Source organism: Typopeltis vanoorti, chromosome 13 (assembly GCF_054136105.1).
Source record: "Typopeltis vanoorti isolate ZY-2024b chromosome 13, IOZ_Tvanoo_1.0, whole genome shotgun sequence".
In the NCBI taxonomy this organism is placed as follows: domain Eukaryota; kingdom Metazoa; phylum Arthropoda; class Arachnida; order Uropygi; family Thelyphonidae; genus Typopeltis; species Typopeltis vanoorti.
This window is the reverse complement of record NC_143561.1, coordinates 54,346,865-54,367,082: the sequence shown is the minus strand read 5'-3', so window position 1 is coordinate 54,367,082 and position 20,218 is coordinate 54,346,865. Positions and strand designations below refer to the sequence as shown.

Genomic DNA, 20,218 nt, shown 5'->3' with positions numbered 1-20,218 from the left:
CAATTCTTCTGAACCGTTTCAAGTGTACTTGCATAGATCTTGCCAGGAACACTCAGTAGGGCAATACCTCTGTAATTCTCACATTCAGTTTTATTTCCCTTTTTATATATGGGTACTATGAGACTACTCCAATCATTGGGAATTCGTCCCTCTGTCCAGGCTTTCTGAACTATGCAGTGCAGTGCAGCCACTGTAAGACTCTTATACCACCATACTTGAGCATTTCTGGTCGAATATCATCTACTCCTGCTGCCTTTCCACATTTCAAGCCTTTGATGGCTTTTTCTACTTCAAGTATGGATATGTATTCCTGACTGCATGCCTGGTCAGTGTTTTTTATCACTGTGCTGTCATCACTGCTTGTTTCATTTAGCAGTTTTTCAAAGTAATTACTCCATACTTCAAGGATATCTTTTTCTCCTGTTTTCATTTCACCTTTATCATCTCTAATTCCTTTTACAGCACTCTTTCCTCCATTCCTAAGCTTCTTCAACAACCTCCAGAATATTTTGCCACCTTCTTGATATTTATTTTCTATATTCTTGCCAAAGTCCTCCCATGACTTTTGTTTAGCTAGTTTTACACACTGTTTAGCTTTCTTACATTTGTCTCTGTATTCTGTAAGAGTAAAAGCTGACTTATTTGCCAGGAACTTTTGATATGCTTTCTTCTTTTCCTTCACTGCCTCTTTAACTTCCTGTGTCCACCAGGGAGTTCTGATTTTTTTATCCTTGCACACAACCTCACCACATGCCTCTCTGGCAGAATCAATCAATGTTTCCTTCAGAGTTTGCCACTGAATCTCCAAGGTTTGATTCCTGTTCTCAAACTCTTTCATTTTCTTTTCAATAATATTTCTGTATTTTAGTCTACAGTTCACATCTGAGAGCTGCTCAACTTTTATTCGCTTTAGAACTTTCTTACATGTTATTCTTTTCAATATGAAATTCAATTTTATCCTGCTCAAGACTAAATAGTGATCACTTCCAATTTCAAATCCTCTGTACACTCTGGTGTCCTGCACCAGGGAGAAAACATCACTATCAACAATAACATAGTCAATAAGACTTTTCTTATTCCTAGCCTCTTCTCTCCATGTGAATTTGTGCACATTTTTATGTTGGAACATGGTGTTAGTAATAACCAGTCCATGTCCTGAGCAGAAATCCAACAGATATTTGCCATTATTATTAGCTTTGCTCTTTTCTCCAAATTTTCCCAAAATATTTTTGTATGTCTCACAATCATTTCCTACTCTACTATTTAGATCCCCAACAAGGACCAATTTTTCATTGTGTCAGTTGCTTTTTCTAAAGCCTCAAAAAATTCCTCCACTTCTACCTTAGTAGAACCTTCTGTGGGACCATAGGCACAAATAAGTCTCATTGTCCAGTTCCCCATTCTCATATTTGCCCACATTACTCTACTTGAGACTGACTGCCATTCAAGAAGATTAGCCTCGTATTTTGTGTTGAATACTATGGCTACTCCTTCTTTTCCTTGATTGTCATTGCCTGAATATAACATTTTGTATTTATTGCTCAGAAAGATCTCACCAGTTTTGGTCTTTTTTGTTTCAGTCACCCCTATTATGTCGATCTGGTACTTATCTAATTCCTCAGCTAGCTCCATTTCTTTGCCATTCAGGCTTCTTACGTTGATAGTACCGATCTTTAACTCTGGTGATGTTGAGTTGGGGTTTGTTTTCAGATTTGTTCCAGTAGCTGACTTTTCGCTGTTCGCCCTGGTTCCCTGGCGAAAACAACGGGGGCCTTGTTTAACCGGGCGACGCCCCAGCCGGCATGAAATTTTGTCATGTTGTATCATCATTTTTTATTTTGGTTTAACCAATAAGAATACAATTTGGTCGGCTAAATCCCAAATTGCCAGCCCATCCTCGTTTGTTCAGTATCAAAGTAGATACCCAACAGGGTGCACTATGAGAAGGTGAGGATTGGACATTAGGTCAGAAGCCCTGGTCGGTTCTCCGCATTCCTTTAAAGGCTATGTGGAGGTCTCCTCTCAGTTATACAGCTTTGACCCTTTACTTAGTTTTAACACTTTTACGAATTTTAACACGCTCGGTTGAATTTTATTGCTGCCTTGGGAAATTGAACTCGCACACATCTAATTAATAACAATAGTTTTTAGTTAGATACTGTGTTTGCCCATGCAACATATGGTTTTGTTGCTGTCTATATATACAGCATAGTTTCTGTATGAGGGGACATGTGATTCATTAATTAGTGTGTTTTTATCCCAGTTGTGTCTAATTGCACTATTTGTTGAGAAATATATTACACAGACTCCTCATACCTTATTCACTAGCATAATAAAAGTACTTGTTTTTATTGCCTCTGCAGTATAGTGGCTGTTAGAGAGGGGTATTGTTTACCACTCCAAGGGAGTTACTATCTCCCCACATGAATTTGTTTAAGCTTTTTTTCATGTGTGAAGTATATGCGAAACTTTTATTGGTGACAGAAAGCTAGCTCGGATGACAGTGATAATATAAAACGAGTTTTGATGTGTATATATATATATATATATATATATATATAAAGTCAATATCAACAGTCCCTGATTATGAACATGTGATGAAAGGGACAGGAAGATTTGGAGCTTCCCTGGAGAGCATTCGAAGTAAATACAATTAACCACTACTTTGAAATGAAACATATCGATAAGCAATATTTACTAACATTCATTAAGCGCCGAAATACGAAGGAAGCAGAGTTTATGAACCAACACCAATGCGTGACTTTTTCCATTAAAATGTAAAAAATAACAAAAAAGAAATAATAAATAATAAAAGTTAAATACGTTTCTTTTAAAATAAAAAAAATCTACTTAGTCTTAAAACATTTTAAATTTGTTTTCATTATTTCACGGCCCCCTCAACAAAACCTACGGCCCCGAAGGGGGGGGAGGCGTGGCCCACACACATCCTAAAGCAGTGTGTTAGGATGTGTATAATGCTATGCATTATGGGAAGGGCCAAATCTTGAACTTTGGTATCGCTTCTGGATCTGGTTTCCACTGATGAAACCTCAATAAAGGTCAAAACTGGTCTAGGTAATGGCCCTTTCCATAATGCATAGCATTATACACATCCAAAAGGATGTGTGCTTTGTATTATGGATACTAAGGCAATTAATGTGAATCATTAGCCTCTATATACAAAGCCCAGTTGTAAAGATACTTCATGTGCAAACTTTGTTTGCTTACACTTTGATAAAGGATTAAACCAAGAATGTAATTTCTTGGTTTAATAATGTTCTTTAATATGTTGTAAGGATTTACTAAATCTTACATGATCTGCTGAACTAGATGAATGATACTGATTCATTATCCATGGAATCATGTTAGATTGAGCTGTAATTCTGTAATTAGTTCTTACATTTTTTTAAACAGAGTATACCTTCTGAACCAAATAATTGGTTGGATCAAAAGGTACAAGCTCTTGTTCTGTAATACAACCCTCTATTCATCAGATAACAAACATCATTTTCAACCTTACTATGAGAGCATATGCAGACGTTTCAGTAGAACACTTTAAGGACTCCTTACAAAATTCAATTCCATGTAATGAAATTATTCCAGAATAACAATCACAGGAATACTTATAAAAAATTCTTCTCTTAAAACAACTTGGAATACATTACTGGATATAGCATTCGAAACCAATAATTCGTGTGTCACAGTAAGAGAAAAATCAAGAAAGAATATATCTACAGAGGTACTCTGAGTAACAAGCAACTCCCGATTAAAAATATCCCATTAGATTTACATGTGTGTCCAAAAGCTGTAAGTCTTCTTGTAACTTATCCTTCAAGAGCAGAAAAAATTGTCAAATGACCATTAAAATGTGAAAGGCCAATGTCTAACAGTACTTTACGTGGAATTCCTGCAATCTTTGTGTTAATTAAATTTAATGATTCTCTATTGACAGCATTTAGAAGAGTAGTCACTCTAACAAGAGGAGCTAACAACACTGGGAAAAGGTTTCTTACCAACATTTGATACAACCTGAAACTTAGTTCCTGTGTTTTTAGAGATGAATGAACTTTCTTATCAAATGACTTAGTGATTCTAGATAAATTCCTAGGACAATTTCCTAGCAATGTGTCCTTCTTCTGGACATCTGTAACACTTAAATTGTTTTTTTTTTTTTTGCCTAAATTTTGTTTCTGAGAACAATCCTTATATACAATGATGAATATAAGTCTCAACTATATACAATGATGAATCATTAGATTCATCATTGTATATAGTTGAGACTGAATATTCAGAATAGACTAAAATTTCATCTTGTGTTTTTGTAACAAAAATTTGATAATTTATTCTCTTTTTCTAAATGTTTTTAAGCTCATCAATCTCTTAATTGAAATTCTTTTTCTGTAAAACTTTATTCATTATTAAAATTAGTCTGAAAATCTTTCTGATTTGGTTAATTTTCTTTCATTAGTCTCAGAGTTATTGACATCATCTATGACTTGAATGGTGAATTAGGATTTCGATTCTGAATGAATGACTCTTTCATCTTGAGCAACCTGTAGAGATTTTTCCATACTAGTAACACCAGGTTTATAAACAGCTTTTTTAATTCATATTTCAAACCATTCCTAAATTGAAAGAAAAGTGTTCTCTCAACATATTCAGAATCAAATTCATCAATCCCAGAACTATCTAATAGGTTTGTCAATTTATCATAAAACTGACAAAAAGATTTTTTTTATTGGTCTGAACACAGGAATGAATTTTTCACAGATTAGGACCTAATTCTTCCTTCTTAGAAAATTCATTAATCAAAATACCTTTAAATTCTACATAAGTTCTGAGCAAAATGTTCAGGTTTTCCTTGAAGTTTTGACTTCAAAATCAAGAGACAAATCCTTTCAGACCAACTACCAATCATCTTAACATTTCCATCTGCCTCAAAAATGCCTCTACATTCTCATTTGGATGACTTTGGATGAATGTAGAGGTATTTCTACAGAAATTAGTTGACAGGCAGAAAAGGGGTGATATGATTTACACATAAAAATTACTGAAGGGATTTTACAAGATTAATGCAGAGGAAATTTTTTAGAATAGTCATGGCAGTAAAAGAACTAGAGACTATCCTTGGAAACTGAGCAATAGTGTAGTTAGCGGGGAGGGGGGGGAAGGTCAGGACTACATTTGTTTGCTTGAAGAGTGGTGAATGAATCTAATAGGTTGAACTGTGAATGAGTTCAAAGCAAAGTATGATAGATACTGCACAAATGTTGGATAGTGCTTGGCATTGTTTAGCACCTCCCTTAATGAATAAGGATTCATTGGAGTAGCCCATAATAATAATAATGAATTAGTGCTTCTTGGTATAAACAACATCAAGAAACAAAAAAATAAACATATTTATCAAACTTCTAATATTTCACTGGTTTTGTACCCAGCATCAAATTATAACTGGCATGCACACCAGCACTAATGTGACACAGAACTAATGTCCTAACAAGGTGCCTTTGTGCTGGTTGACTGTAAAGTTGATTTGGTGAAGTCTGGCTATCTGCTCTCATAATGACTGTTTCCTAGATGTTTGGCAAATTAATGCAACTATACTTGTTGAGGTTGGGGAAGTGCTTCGTAGCAAATGCTGATTCTAAAAATAGTCCTTTGGGCTTATAGTGACTCTTGTAAAACTGATGCCTTCTTTAATACTATGAGAAAGAGTATCCATATCATGGTGTGCTAGTCTTGATTGGACATAAAAATGATTGTGGATGTAATGTTTATGTTCTTCAATGCAGATGTGAAAAACTGATCTAATAGTCTGTCCAAAGTAGGCCAAACTGCAGGACAAGGAACTTTGTACACTCCAGGATGTGTAATACATATACCAGGAAAAAGGTGTTCACTGGGCCAGCAGCATAAAAAAAGGTAGGCTGAGAGTAAATGACCTGCTCTCACAGACTTCTAGTCATATCCATAGCTTTACTGATGACAGTACATTCCTCCTTTACATTTGACAAACCTTGTAGTGCTCAAGTATTAGAATCCTCAAGATCTATCATGAACAGTTACCTGAACTCAGATCTCCTAGCTATTATCCCAGTTGGACAATGACAATCTTGTAAACTTTAATGCCCAAAACATAGTTCTGTCAGATCTCTCGCAAGAAAGAGCTCACATCATCCCTCACTCCCTCCCTCTCCCGTAATTTCATTAATACTGAGATTAGATTTCTCTTCTTGGACTGACCTGCACCTCAGATCTTTCCTGGCAAAACTATAGCTTTTGCAGCCGCCAAAAAACTCTGTGTACTTTTTTGCCAAGATACTACTTCACATCAGCTAACTCTATACAAAGCCCAAATCTTCCCAGTCATGAAATGTTGCTCCCATATTTGGATTGGTGCATCAAAACCCTAACATTGGTTGATTCTATCCAGAAGAGGGCAGTCCAGCCAATTATCCCTCTCACACACCCACATCAATCTCTTTCTCTCTCACAGACATTTAGTTTCTGTCTTGTGCATCTTCTGTAGATACTTTTATGGACAATGCTCTGCTTAATTTGTCCACTATTATTCCTCTACTCCCCCAAAATCATTAAAACAAGAGCCATTGCTAAACAACACTCTTTTACAGTCTTTCTTGAAACTCACCAAACCAACTTCATTGCCTCCTCTTTCATTCCATCTACTTCTGTCTTTTGGAACAGTTTCTTCCACTCTTTCTTCCCCAAAGATTACAATTGTCAGCTCTTCAAGCAAAATGTGAACAGACTCCTCTTCTATTCCTCTTGCCCACACATGGCACTAATGTGCTATAGGTCTTGTGGCCTATCATCTGTGGATCAGATATTTAAAAAAAAATAAATAATAATAAATGAAAATAAAATAAAAAGGAAAAATATCTACAGAAAAATAACCATAATGATTGTGGATGGGTAATACAAATGTTATATGCTTTATTCTTATAAACCTAAATGATCTGATAGTGTTGTTAATTTTATCTGCATAGCATACTGTGTCTCTCAGTTGTATTATTTGGGAACTTGTTTTTGTGGGATGGAAACTGAAGAAACCCTGCCACTTCTGCATGAGATCAGCTAACTTGTCTTTAGCTTTTCAAAAAAGCCCTTATTAACTTGTTTTGTATCCTAGACTGAATTAAAAACTGATTTTCTCCAAAAATCACTGTCAAAGCTGATTGAACCATGGAGATAATAACTTTCATTAGTATATATTCACTGTGGATCCATTGGCTCTCTGAATGCTGAAGTGGAACTAGACAAAATGATACAGCTCACTGAGTTAAATGTATTAAAGCTGTTGTAAGAGCTTGATTCAGGTATATCAGTTGGATGTGTCAGCATGGGCGAGTTTATTTAAACATATATGTTGGTTAGACATGCTACCGGGGAGATTTAATGATTTTTAATAATATATATATATATATATACACATCCCCCCCCCCTCCTACACACACACAAAAGGTCCAAGTTCATCTCTTCCAGCTTGGTGTGTAAAGAGAAGAGAAACCAGTCTAAATTGTGGACATTGAAATCACCTAGGAAGAGTATCTGACTGTTGGGATAAGAAAGCAATTTGTTGATGTGTTTCTTGAACATTTCTATCATTAGGAAAAAACAGTATGGAGAAGACTGTTCCAAAGAGCAGAGGTGTAGGGAATGAGATAGGAGGATGAGAAATTGGTTCAATGAATTTGAAGCTGAACTGTATATGGGTGTGAACCAGCTGCTGCTTATATTCATACATGATTAGGAGAAAGTTGGGGAAATTGTAGTGGCTGGTATGTCAGAGCAGTGCCTACGGAAATACCTATAGAAAAGATATAATGTGGCAGTAGTGTGTCTATGGAAAAGACACTGGAGAGGGTCATCAATTAAGTGAATTGCTCTCTTTTGAGGGAAATCCAAGGCATACCACCAAATATGTGAACGTTATTCCAAGGTCTGGTGGATTTCAGCTTTATAAAGCATCAGCAGGAGAGAAGTACTGTTTAGAATAAAAAAAAGCTTTTTTGAAACAGTGGCTATGGACTTGATATGCTTGCGTCAGATATGCTGGATGTTGAAAGTCAACCCAAGAAGAGAAAACTGATCTTGGTTTGCAAGCTGAGGAATGAGACATGATTGCATTTTGGTGGCATTAAAAGGCACCAGGTTATCCTCACCCAACTTGAGAATGGTAAGGAGATCAACATTTAAGGCATTGGTTAAAGAAGATCTTGAAATGTGAATTACTTGAGCACAACTTTTGAAAATGAAAAAGAAAGAAGAGTACTGTGATTAGCAAAGTGGTGAATACGACTGGATGTCAGAGAGGAGATTATTGATGTATAGGAGAAAGAGTGTAGCACAGAGCATTGATTGAAAAATATGATGCAAGGAAACTGACCACCATGATCTGCAATGAATGACTGGTGAGGAAGTTGACAGTCCATTCACGAAGGAAAGGAGGAATACTGTGAAATAGTAGCTTTTTAAGAAGGCTTTGATCAAATGCTTTGGATATATCAAGAGTGAATTTGAGGTTCTTTAGACTTTTCCATGGCTTGTGTCCAAAGGTGGGCAAGATTGACTAGAAATCTGCTGTGGAATAAAAATGATAGAATTCATATTGGTGATCATTGTGTAATTGGGGGGGTCTCCAAACAGTGAAGAAGTTGGCTGTTAACGACCTTTTCCATTATTTTTAAGAATATTGAAGTTAAAGCAATAGGGTGATATTTTGATCATTGATTTACCATAAATGTATTATTGATGTACTAGAAAGTACGATAAAAATAAAGGATTATCTAGCATTTTAATCAGTCTGAATTATCTTCTTGCAAAGTTGGACTAATGGATAATATACCCACTTCTGACTCAACAGACTGTTGGTATGACACCTAATTGATTGATTGATTATAAAAGGGAAGAGAAGCAGTATTTTGCAGTAAAATTTCAACTTTTATGTCCGTAGTCATCCTCTTCAATTTCTGGTGGATATTTTGGGCATTGTCCAAGAACAGCAGGTCCACCTATTTCTTTTCATTCCATTGGTGATGTACTATTGGACAAAAATTATCTGTATATCAGTCTTATTGAATGTGAGACACAATGCTCGGTCCTCCCAGAAGTGCTGTACAGTGATGACTTTTGTAACAGAATAGATAGAAAGCAGCACAGAATAGATCTTTCCAGTATTTTTGAAGAAAATTAAGGAAATTACTAGAAAATTCCAAACTGGTGAATATTCAAATCAGCATAAATCAAACTATTGTAAATTAATGGCATTGTGTGTGTGTGTTTTCCATTAAAATTATTATGTGATAATATATATTACATCTTCTTTTATAGTTTACAATATTCTTTCAAAAAGCATTATTTTACTATTGTAAATTAATGGCATTGTGTGTGTGTTTTCCATTAAAATTATTTTGTGATAATATATATTACATCTCCTTTCATAGTTTACAATATTCTTTCAAAAAGCATTATTTTAAAATCTACATTTGATAATTTTCAGATGCCAGAGCAAAAGGAAAAGATCTTAAAGAAGTTACTTTGCTTGCCTCTATGGCCAAATTAAAAGCAGGTAAACTAACCAGAAAGATTCCTGACAATTGTCTGCAGTTTTGGGGAGGAATGGGTTACACCAGTGAAGTCCTTGTCAGTCGTTCCTATCGAGATGCTCGATTGTTTCCAATTGGTGGAGGAACAAATGAAATCATGTCATCAATTATATGTAAATATATGGGTATGATTCCACCATAAAAAAAAAATAATAATGTAACTGAAACTATTTTTGTAAGTATTTCTCTTGAAGTATTTTTGTAATAATAAATCTCTTTATATATGTATACTTAAAAATAAAAAAAAATCAGCATGTTTAATAATTCACACAGTTTTCAGAACAGGTGGTGGGAGAACTTGGGGTCATCTGTGGAAACTGAGTAAGAGTGTAGTTAGCAAGGGTGTTGGAACTAGATTTATTTTGCTTGGAGATGAGTGAAATAGGTGGCCAGAGTCTGTTGTGGGTGTCATGTCTGTGACTGAGTTCAAAGCAAAGTATGATAGATACTATGTGAGTGTTGGATAGTTCTTGACATGAGTTTAGGGCCTCCCTCGATAAGTCTAACGACTCCTTGGAGTTGCCCGTAATAATAATACCATCCAACAATATTGTAGAGCCAGCCTGGTTGGCCAAGTGAATAGTATACTTGCTCTCCTACCAACAGGCTGTGGGTTTGATTCCCACCATGGGCGTGGATGTTAGTGATTGTCTTACTGTATTTGAAAGGACATCTATGACCCTACCACTTTTTCTTCCAGCAGAGATTTCACTCCCAAAAACCTTATGAGGTATAGAGCAATCATATGGCATCCAATAATACTTCAGATGTGGGGAAAAAAAAAAAAATCCACACACAAATAAATAAATAAACAATCATATTTTAGAATAATCGCAAATTAAGACATCTCATCTTCCTTTCCCACTCTTTTACCTTGCGGTGTTGAGGGTTTATTAATCATCGGATCTAAACCGTTCACAGGATAAGGTAGTCAGCCTTACGCCCTGATGTATCCTATGTCCTCAGTGGTGTTGGGTTCTCAAGGCTGGTTTTCCTGCTTTGCTGGATGAAAAATCCCAGATAAACTGGCAAGAAAAGCCCTACTGTCCACTTCAAGACCGGCTAACTTGGCTGTGGCTGAGGAAGATCCTTCAGCTCCTCACATCTCCGATGGGAATCGAACCTAGGACGCTCCTTCCCCAGGCATATGCTTGCAAAACGCACAGCCACTAGGCTAACCACATGGACTTTTAAGGCATCTTTGGTATGTATATAATATTAATGACGAGGTGGTATTTTCAAGATTCACTTAAACTTTTACATTCTTAACATGCTTACTGCCAACTATGAAATAACTTGTAGTTGGCTATCTATATCAGGACTCCAGCTATGAGATGCTACCCCCCCCCACCATGAAACAGAATTATTTCACCAATAATATAATCACAGAAAATCTGAAAACTTTTTTTTATTAAATAAAAGTTTGTAGTTACAGTGAGAAAGTGAAAAATATTACAACAATTGTATTTTTTGAAGAGAAAATACTAACAACTTGTTGGCACTGGCAGCATGTTAAATCACATGCTTTTAATATGCATTCTGCATCTATTAACTTTATCATATATTAGAATAATGAGATTTTATTAGTCATTCTAAATGCTTCAAACTTATACCAACTAGTTTTACTTGTGTACAACTGGTGGCTTCTTCAGGGTTATGAAAAGCACATAAAAACTGATAACTAGAGTTGTAATGAATTTTTCAGCATCAAACAGTGAAAATGAATAAATACTTCTTAACAAGAATGCAAAATTGTTGCATGCATTATCTGTCTCCTGTAAAGATTCAAGATAATTGTTTGAAAAATTGAAATGTGCTAAGCTAAGTCCAATGAGAGATTTCCAGATGTCATTTAAAATAAATCATTGGTTTCTGTTAAGATATCCATGTGAATAAATAACTTCTATGTTTTTTGAGAAGTCTAGAATAAAAGTTTTCTTCTAAATAGGGCATGGTGGACTAGTAGTTGAAGTATATTGATACTGCAGACACACTAGTGTTACATGTGTAGGAAAAGCTTTTTTCTTCTTCATGTAGCTTCCTCAGTGAGAGGGTGCAGCACCATGTCCTTCCAGTTCTCTCTGTTGGTGGCTTTCCTTTTTGTTTCTGCATAGCCATGTGATCCTGTCCATGATCTTATATTTTCAAGCCATGTCCTTTGTTTTTTGCCTCTTGATCCTTTTCCCATAATTTTTCCTTCTAAAACTGTTAGTATCCTCTGTCCTGCTGAACCTCTCAATACATGTCCTGCCAATCTCGTCTTTCTCTGGATCATTTCCTGTAATAAAGATCTCTGTGTTCTCATTCTCTGTAGGGCATCTGTATTTGTCACATGTTCTGTCCATGGGATTTTCAGACCTCTCCTATAGTACCACATTTCAAGGGCCATCATCTGTTGCCCTACTCTCTTCTCGAATATCCAGGTCTCACTTCCATATGTGAAAATTGGCCACACTAATGTTTTTATCATTCTTTTCTTTGTCTCGATACTCGCAGAACTTCTGAGCAGGTCTTTATTTTTCCAGAATGCATCTTTAGCTATGGCTGTTCTTATTTTTATTTCTTTATCTTGCTTTCCATCTGCAGTAAAGTAGGTGCCTAAATATTTGTATTCTGTTGTATGTTCAATTTTCATATTGTTTATGAATATTTCTTGCTCGGATCTACTTTCTTTTGAGATTTTCAGAAATTTGGTCTTTTTTGCATTTATATCTAATCCAAATTCTTTACCTTCTTCAATTAGTAGCTGCAGTAATTTGATTAATTTGTTTCTCTTTTCTGCTATTAGAATGGTATCATCAGCATATCTAAGATTGTTGTATTTTATACCATTGATACTAATTCCTATTTTTTGTTTTTCAATCTTTTCATCACTGTCTCACTATAGATATTAAATAGATTTGGTGAAAGGATACAGCCTTGTCTAACTCCTTTTTATTTTTACAGAAGTCTCATTGTTAAACAGCTGCATTGTTTGGTGTAAATCCTTTTTATAATCTTAAGTACATGATCTTCTATGTCTAATTTATCTAATATATTGAACATTTTATTATGTTTTACCCAGTCAAAAGCCTTCTAAAAGTCTATGAAGCATATGTAAATGTTCCTATTTCTTTCAAGTGATCTTTCTATTAGTATTTTTAGTTTCAGGATAGCATCAATGGTTCCCATTCCTCTTCTGCAGCCTTTCTGTTGTTCACTCAATTCACACTGCTTATGGCTCTTTCAATTTGTTTGTTAACAATGGTTAAAATAATTTTAGATGCATGGGATATTTATGGGATATGTTAGATGCATGGGATATAGATGCAGGAGCAGTCGTGCCGAATGGTTAAGGCGATGGACTTGAAATCCATTGGTGTTTCCCCCTGAAGATTCGAATCCTGCCTACTGCGAATTAAGTTTTCTTCTTTCTTTGCCGGCCTGGTTGGCCGAGTGGTTAGCGTATCCGCTCTCCAGCCAAAAGGCTGCGGGTTCGAATCCTGCTGTGGACATGGATGTTTGTGATTGTCTGTGAAAGTACTAGTGGTGGTAGATGGCGCTGGTGTTAGATGATGAAGTTGGTGGAGTAGTGAGACGAAGAGTTGTAGAGTAGATGCCCTCCCTCGATGAGTCTTTGGATGCCCTGGAGGTGTGATGTAATAATAATAATAATATTAGGCTCACAGTTCTGTAATCCTCGCAATTTTGTGCATTATGTTTCTTTGGAATAGGTATGCAGATAGGTGTTGTAAAAACTTCAGGTAATTGTATTGTTTTATAGATGTCCTGAATGGATTCCACTAAATAGTTATTATTGCCAGTCAAAGCTTTCAACAGTTCAGCCGGAATATTATCACACCCAGGGGACTTATTATTAGGAAGATTCTTGATTGCGTGTTCTACCTCCTTTCTTGTGGGTAGAGTGGTATCTGTTGTTACGTTTAACTCAAAGTGTTGTGAATCATCTGACATGTTATCATTATCATCATCATGGAGATCTGATAAGTACTCCACCCATCTTCCATTTATCTTTTCCTTATCAATGAGTGTTTCCATCTTTGTCCTTGATGTTATTAGACTGTGTACGTTTTGCTTTTCCATTAAGTTCTTTCACTTTCAGGAATGCTTCTCTGGTTTTGTTCCTGTTTTGTAATTCTTCTATCTCAGTGCATTGCCTATTTATCCAGTTTTTTTTATATAAAGGAAAAGCTTTAGTGTTGGCAATTGTTCATAATTTTTGCAGCTTAACTCCCAAAGCAAAAAATAAGATATTAATAAAGAAAGAGCCATTTGGCTTCATTTTGGCAATGTAAATTATATAGAAATAGTGGATATTAAAGATCCAACATTATGTCAAAGCCAGATGTATGTAGAAACTATGAAAGTTTTGTAATTTTGACAATACAGCTTATGAGATTACAATCCTTGGCATCAGTTGCCTTAGCTTATTCTTTTAAGTAGCGCAGTCTAAGCAACTCCGATGCCGAGGATTGTAATCTCATAAGCTCTCTGGTCAAAATTATGAAACTTTACTAGTTTTTACATACATTCAGCTTTGTTGGATCTTTAACATCTACCATTTCTATATAAATCAGATATTTATATAGCTGCTAATGTTTTGTTGGTATACAGGGCCATTGCCAGATTAGATTGTGTCCTGAGGCAAACAATTAAATATCACCCCTGATGGATTATAAGACAAAAATATAAGAAAATCTCTAATTGCTATTTTGTGTTTATGCAAAATGATTACATAATAATAATATTAATTAAATGTTTGCTCTACGGGGATATTGCACAATAAAGCTGTTTATAAGGTCTAAGTTTAAATCATAAGCTATGTCTGCCTCTATCGATATAGTTGCTAGACCAACCAATCTTTCTTGGATCATTGCTGTTCGCAAATAATTTTTTTAATCAGTTTAAGCTTGAGAAAACTTCTTTCTGCACTTGCTATGCTAACAGGAATTGTTAACATAGCAATGGTGCCTACTGCAATATGGATGAACGAGGGGCCCTTGTCGACGGTACTGTTGGTATACCAGCATCTTTAAAGTACAAACAATTTGTTACAGTATGCAAACAGTAACAAGCAGTTATTAGTTAAAAAAAAAAAAAAATGGTTTAACACTGTAATGGACAACACAAAGCATTCAAGTCCTAATTTTGTCCTTGATGTTGGCTCCATTGCTAACATAAGAAATACATTTATCACAATCATTACAGCAAATCAGAACTGGCAAACTATGCTTTAGATACCCTTTCACGTAAGATTAGATGGAAGAAAAGAAAACCGAAGTGCTACATAGAAGTTATTACAAGTCAGACTGGTTTTGGAATCAACAGCTGCCACGAAACCTCTGAACTTCAAAAAGTATGCCTATATTAAATTTGTCAAAAATCTCAGAGACTATCTTTTAAAGATACAAGTCCAACAGTACATGGCACCAAACAAGAGCTTTTATTCCTTGTTATCTCTTAGTAATTGAGCTTATACTTAAAACAAAGCATTAATTCCTTCAGATTTATAATTCTCGTTAGTATTTAATTTAACGGGCATGGGGACTACAAAGCCAGACCATTGGGAAACAGTTTAGGAAAAGATAAGCATTATTTTTTTGTAATATTTGTATGTGGCAATATTTTGGTATTACAAGTCAGATTTACAAGTTTTATTTATTCTTGATAGTTTAGTCCAAGTGGTCTTCAAATTTGAGACACCTGAGAAACGTTTTTTTTTTTTCAGTGTGGAATCCATTAACCACCTTGATGTCGATATAGATAAAATACATCGCTCCTCATACACTTCATATCTATCATATATTTCATTGTAATATCAATGGTTACCATTTTAATATGCACTTCGCATCCATGGTAACTTTGTGTATTCACATCACAGTTGGTTGGGTGGTTAATAAATGTTTCATGTAATATGTTTTATTTGAACAAAATGTTACAGTTAATGTTGCAATAATATATTTAATACAATGTAAACAAACTATTTATAAATGCATTAATGAACCAATTATTACTTACCAACTAAATAATAAATTTACTGAATACATACAAATTTTATTATAACATGATTAGCAAATTATATGAAAAATCATACTTCATTTTAATGACTTGGATGCACTTGTTTTTAGTCGCATAGAAAATCGGTGTTCAGTCTTATTGATGACAGTTGCAAGAGCCTTTCTGGTTCTGCATCCGTTTGATTTCTGTATTTTGTTTTTGTCGCTGTATATATGGAAAAAGTCATAAATAAGTTGTAACAAAAGCTATAAGAATCTTTATTGCATGATAAGACACTTCATGTTATTCACGTAAATTTGCCACCAAAAATCAAGGTCTTCCTGTTGGTACTTAATTTTTAAGGTCAAATCTCTAGATATATCAATTAATTGTTTTCTCTCTTTCAATGATAAATTTGCACTTCGACAATGATTAAATGGGTTTTTAATCTAGTAGTATGATATTCTGTTTGCACTGGAAAATATTCTTTAGAGTCTTTTGCAGATTCAACAATTCTCTATGTATTCTTGAACAATTTTATGAAGATTCAGACTGTTTTGTATCAAGAAGTCACTTAGTTTTTCAAAACAGTTTGTCATTTTTTTTTACATATGAAATCCATAAATTGAATTTCAGAATCAGTGCATTTATTTTATCCTTTACTTTAGATATGAGCGTTAGTTCTCTGGAGGAATATATTTACTTCATTTAAAATTGAAAATATATCTGCAAGGTATGCCTAATCTGAATCCATATGCTTTCATGTAATTTTGAGCAATAATTTCTGAATTCAAATTAATCCCACAGAGACCCTGAATGATTTTCACAGACCCTTAGGGTTCTGGGGAACACAGTTCGAATACCACTGGCTTAGTCTAACTTGCATAGTCATTGGGAAGTTTTTTTGATTTTTTTTTAAATGTTTTTCCTGAAATTTTAGCTAGTGATGAATGACAACAAAATGGTGGTACGAACAAGATCAGCATGCCATGCCAAGCAAAGATCAAATGTGATTAATAGTATAGATTTCTCAAACGGTTTGTTTTCATGACTGTATGCATGTAGGAATGTGTTTGTAGAGATACTGAACAAGAGAGAAGAGAAGGTATGGGCCTGTAAATAGTATAAGATTTTGTTGGATTGCAGGATATCAGTAAATGTGAAGAAGACTGATGAAAGTGAGTATGACAGATGCAAAAGACAGCAGTATTTGAACATTGTCTCATTGTACATATTTTCTAATCCTGATCAACTTGTTCTTCACATCTTGCATCCTGGCAATCACACTCTTTTGCTCCTCCTGTTTTCTTTTGTTCTGTCATGAGACACCTGGTGGCTATAAATGATATTGAGAATGGTGATGTATGGAGATACTATTATTAAAGGTGTGGTGAAAGAGAAGGTCTGCAAAGTCTGTTTTTCTGTAGGCAGGATGAACAGGGTGATTGATGTTTTGCAAATGAGCTAGTGGTTATTATGGAAACAAATGATTTAGTTGGCTTTAGTTTAATGTGCTTTATGTGATGGTGTGTACCACTAGCCATGAGTATTTATAGCAATGATAAATATAAGCAACAATAACTTGTGATATCTAAACTCTTTGGAATCCAAAATAGACTGAAAAACAGAAAAGGTAATGATTTGCAGCTCAACATCTAAATAGATGATGTGTTTGCCTAATTGGCTCTGTCTCTACTATTCGGTTAACGATCTGTGAATCTCACTATAGCATGGATGTTTGTAACCATCACAATTTATTTAAGGCCTGAAAAGTCTTGCATTTTAAAGCAGAATTCCTAAATTATTTAGCCCTTAGTCTCATCATGCTGCTAAAATATGCTATAGATTCTTCTTTCACTACGCGTTATTCCCACTTCCTATGCAGGGTCCGCGTGTTACTTAGATGCAACTTCTTGTTAGTACCACTCCCAGCCGACCTGTCGGTTGGGGGGGGGGGTATATTTTTGGCTGTAGTAGCATATGTTCATGAGGCCGGTTTGCCTGCTTGCGGGATGAAAAACGCCAGATAAACTGGCAGAAAAAGCCCTACTGCCAGCGCCAAAGACTGGCTCTACTGGTTAAATTTTAGGTAACCTATACTGAGGAGAAGGCCCTAAGTGTAGCTTTTATAGCTTATGAATAAATTCAGCCCTAGGTGATATATATATATATATATATATATATAGACAGAATGATCATTGACTCGGTTAACATACATAGTTTTATGAAGAATTAAATGACTAGAACCGAGATTTAAGTAAAAAGGTTTTAATATAAACACACTACTAGTTTCGGCCTGTAACAGTCTTCTTCAGGTGACATTATAAAAGAAGAAAAAACACTAAACATTGAGGGTTAAAAGACTATGAACAACATAGACAGTCTTTATACATAATTGTACAAAAAATATATATATATATATATTGGCTTTAGACCAGAAAATTTTCTTTTTATAGACTACTATATTGGCTTTAGACCAGAAAATTTTCTTTTTATAGACTACTAAACAGAGATTAATAGATATCATAATGCTGCATTTCGATTTAAAATCCATGTCAATACCATACCCAAAAGCTAATGTCAGCAACGCATGCACCAAAAGAGCAAACACTGACCTACCCTCAACAGCTAACCTGACCATTTCAAGTGTGTGAAGCCAATATATCATCCTTTCGGAAACAAAACAGCCATACCCCAAAAGAGCCAGTATGAGAAACTCTGGCTCCAAGAAGCAAATGAAACACATCACATTTTACTTCATGTTACATTTTACCACTGCAAGCCTCTGTTCCCAGAGTATGAAAACAGGTTTCATTTGAGTTATGTTGGAACTGATACTACAAATATATAAAGCCCTGACTGACTATTGTTCCCGTTTCTAGGTGATAACTGTTTTGAAACTCACAATTAATGCGCATGCCTGTTACAGAAATTCAAAGCAAAAACCGAGAGAGAGAGAGAGGGTGTCTAGTAATTACAGGTTGCTCTGATTTTGACATAAAACTATTATAAATAGACATAAAATACTATATATATATATATAGAACATTATTTCTGTGTAACTCCCTAAAGGTAATGTTACGATAAGCAAGCTAACTCTTTAAATATATCACAGTTTCATTTGTTTGGCAACTGCTTAACAAATTGGTTCTGTAATACTAAGATTTTATAACTGTTTTGAAACTCACAATTAATGTGCATGCCTGTTACATATATATAGAACATTATTTCTGTGTAACTCCCTAAAGGTAATGTTACGATAAGCAAGCTAACTCTTTAAATATATCACAGTTTCATTTGTTTGGCAACTGCTTAACAAATTGGTTCTGTAATACTAAGATTTTATAACTGTTTTGAAACTCACAATTAATGTGCATGCCTGTTACATATATATAGAACATTATTTCTGTGTAACTCCCTAAAGATAATGTTACGATAAGCAAACTAACTCTTTAAATATATCACAGTTTCATTTGTTTGGCAACTGCTTAACAAATTGGTTCTGTAATACTAAGATTTTATAACTGTTTTGAAACTCACAATTAATGTGCATGCCTGTTACAGAAATTCAAAGCAAAAACCAAGAGAGAGAGAGAGAGAGAGGGTGTCTAGTAATTACGGGTTGCGCTGATTTTGACATAAAACTATTATAAATAGACATAAAATACTATATATATATATATATATATATAGAACATTATTTCTGTGTAACTCCCTAAAGTTAATGTTACGATAAGCAAGCTAACTCTTTAAATATATCACAGTTTCATTTGTTTGGCAACTGCTTAACAAATTGGTTCGGTAATACTAAGATTTTCGGCTGAAGCAAGTAAGGCTATTAAGTCAATGTTATTACGTCTCTAAATTATGTGTTCCTCTGGCCAATTTGCCTGTATTGTGGGATGAAATACCAGAGTTTCCGAGAAGAAACAACCCTGCCACAATTGTATGAGATCGGATAACTCATCTTTATAAGAGGCGAGATTCGAACTCGGGTCTTTCAAGCTATAGACTTATCAGTATCAACTGAGCTGCAAAGGCTCGGATAATATTAGGCGTGCAGTTTGTATTAATAAAGGGATATATTTTTTTAAAAAAGTTTTGTCAGAGAACATTAAATCCTATTTTAATACTATAAAAATGAATATAATAAGTAAATCATGATTATGTGAAATTGTTACAGTGCCCCATGAGATGGGTGAGATTTGGGATGCGGGAGAGGACATTTAGATACTGGAAGTTCACTGGAAGAATACCAAAAAAAAAAAACCAGATACATTACTACTGTGTTAAGAAGATACTACAGCCAGATTTAAGGTTGCTGTGTCCCATAAGTCACCTAAGCTATAACTTATAAGAGTAATCCTTTATTCAAGTGTAAGCAAATAAAGTTTGCATCTGAAGTATATGCAGGACTGGGGAAACTCATGGTAAAGGTGGTATAAGTTCTCATCACTTGCCTTAGTATCTCCCATAATGTCAAAACACATCTCCTTGCAGACATGTATAATGCTATGCATTAAGGGAAGGGCCACTACCCAGACCAGCTTCAATATTTATTGAGGTCTCATCAGTGAGAGCCAGACCCAGTGGTG

The 20,218-nt window shown here is 34.9% G+C and overlaps 1 protein-coding gene across 1 annotated transcript in view; it reads left to right on the top strand.

Moving 5' to 3' along the window:
• LOC150100162 (putative acyl-CoA dehydrogenase 6) overlaps positions 1-11,576 on the top strand; it is a 90,096-nt gene extending 78,520 nt beyond the window's left edge. The window contains exon 8 of the mRNA XM_090402280.1: positions 9,521-11,576. Coding sequence (XP_090258406.1) covers positions 9,521-9,768 — 248 coding nt within the window. The 3' untranslated portion in view covers positions 9,769-11,576. The remainder of the gene's footprint in view (positions 1-9,520) is intronic.
• Positions 11,577-20,218: the final 8,642 nt, after the last annotated feature.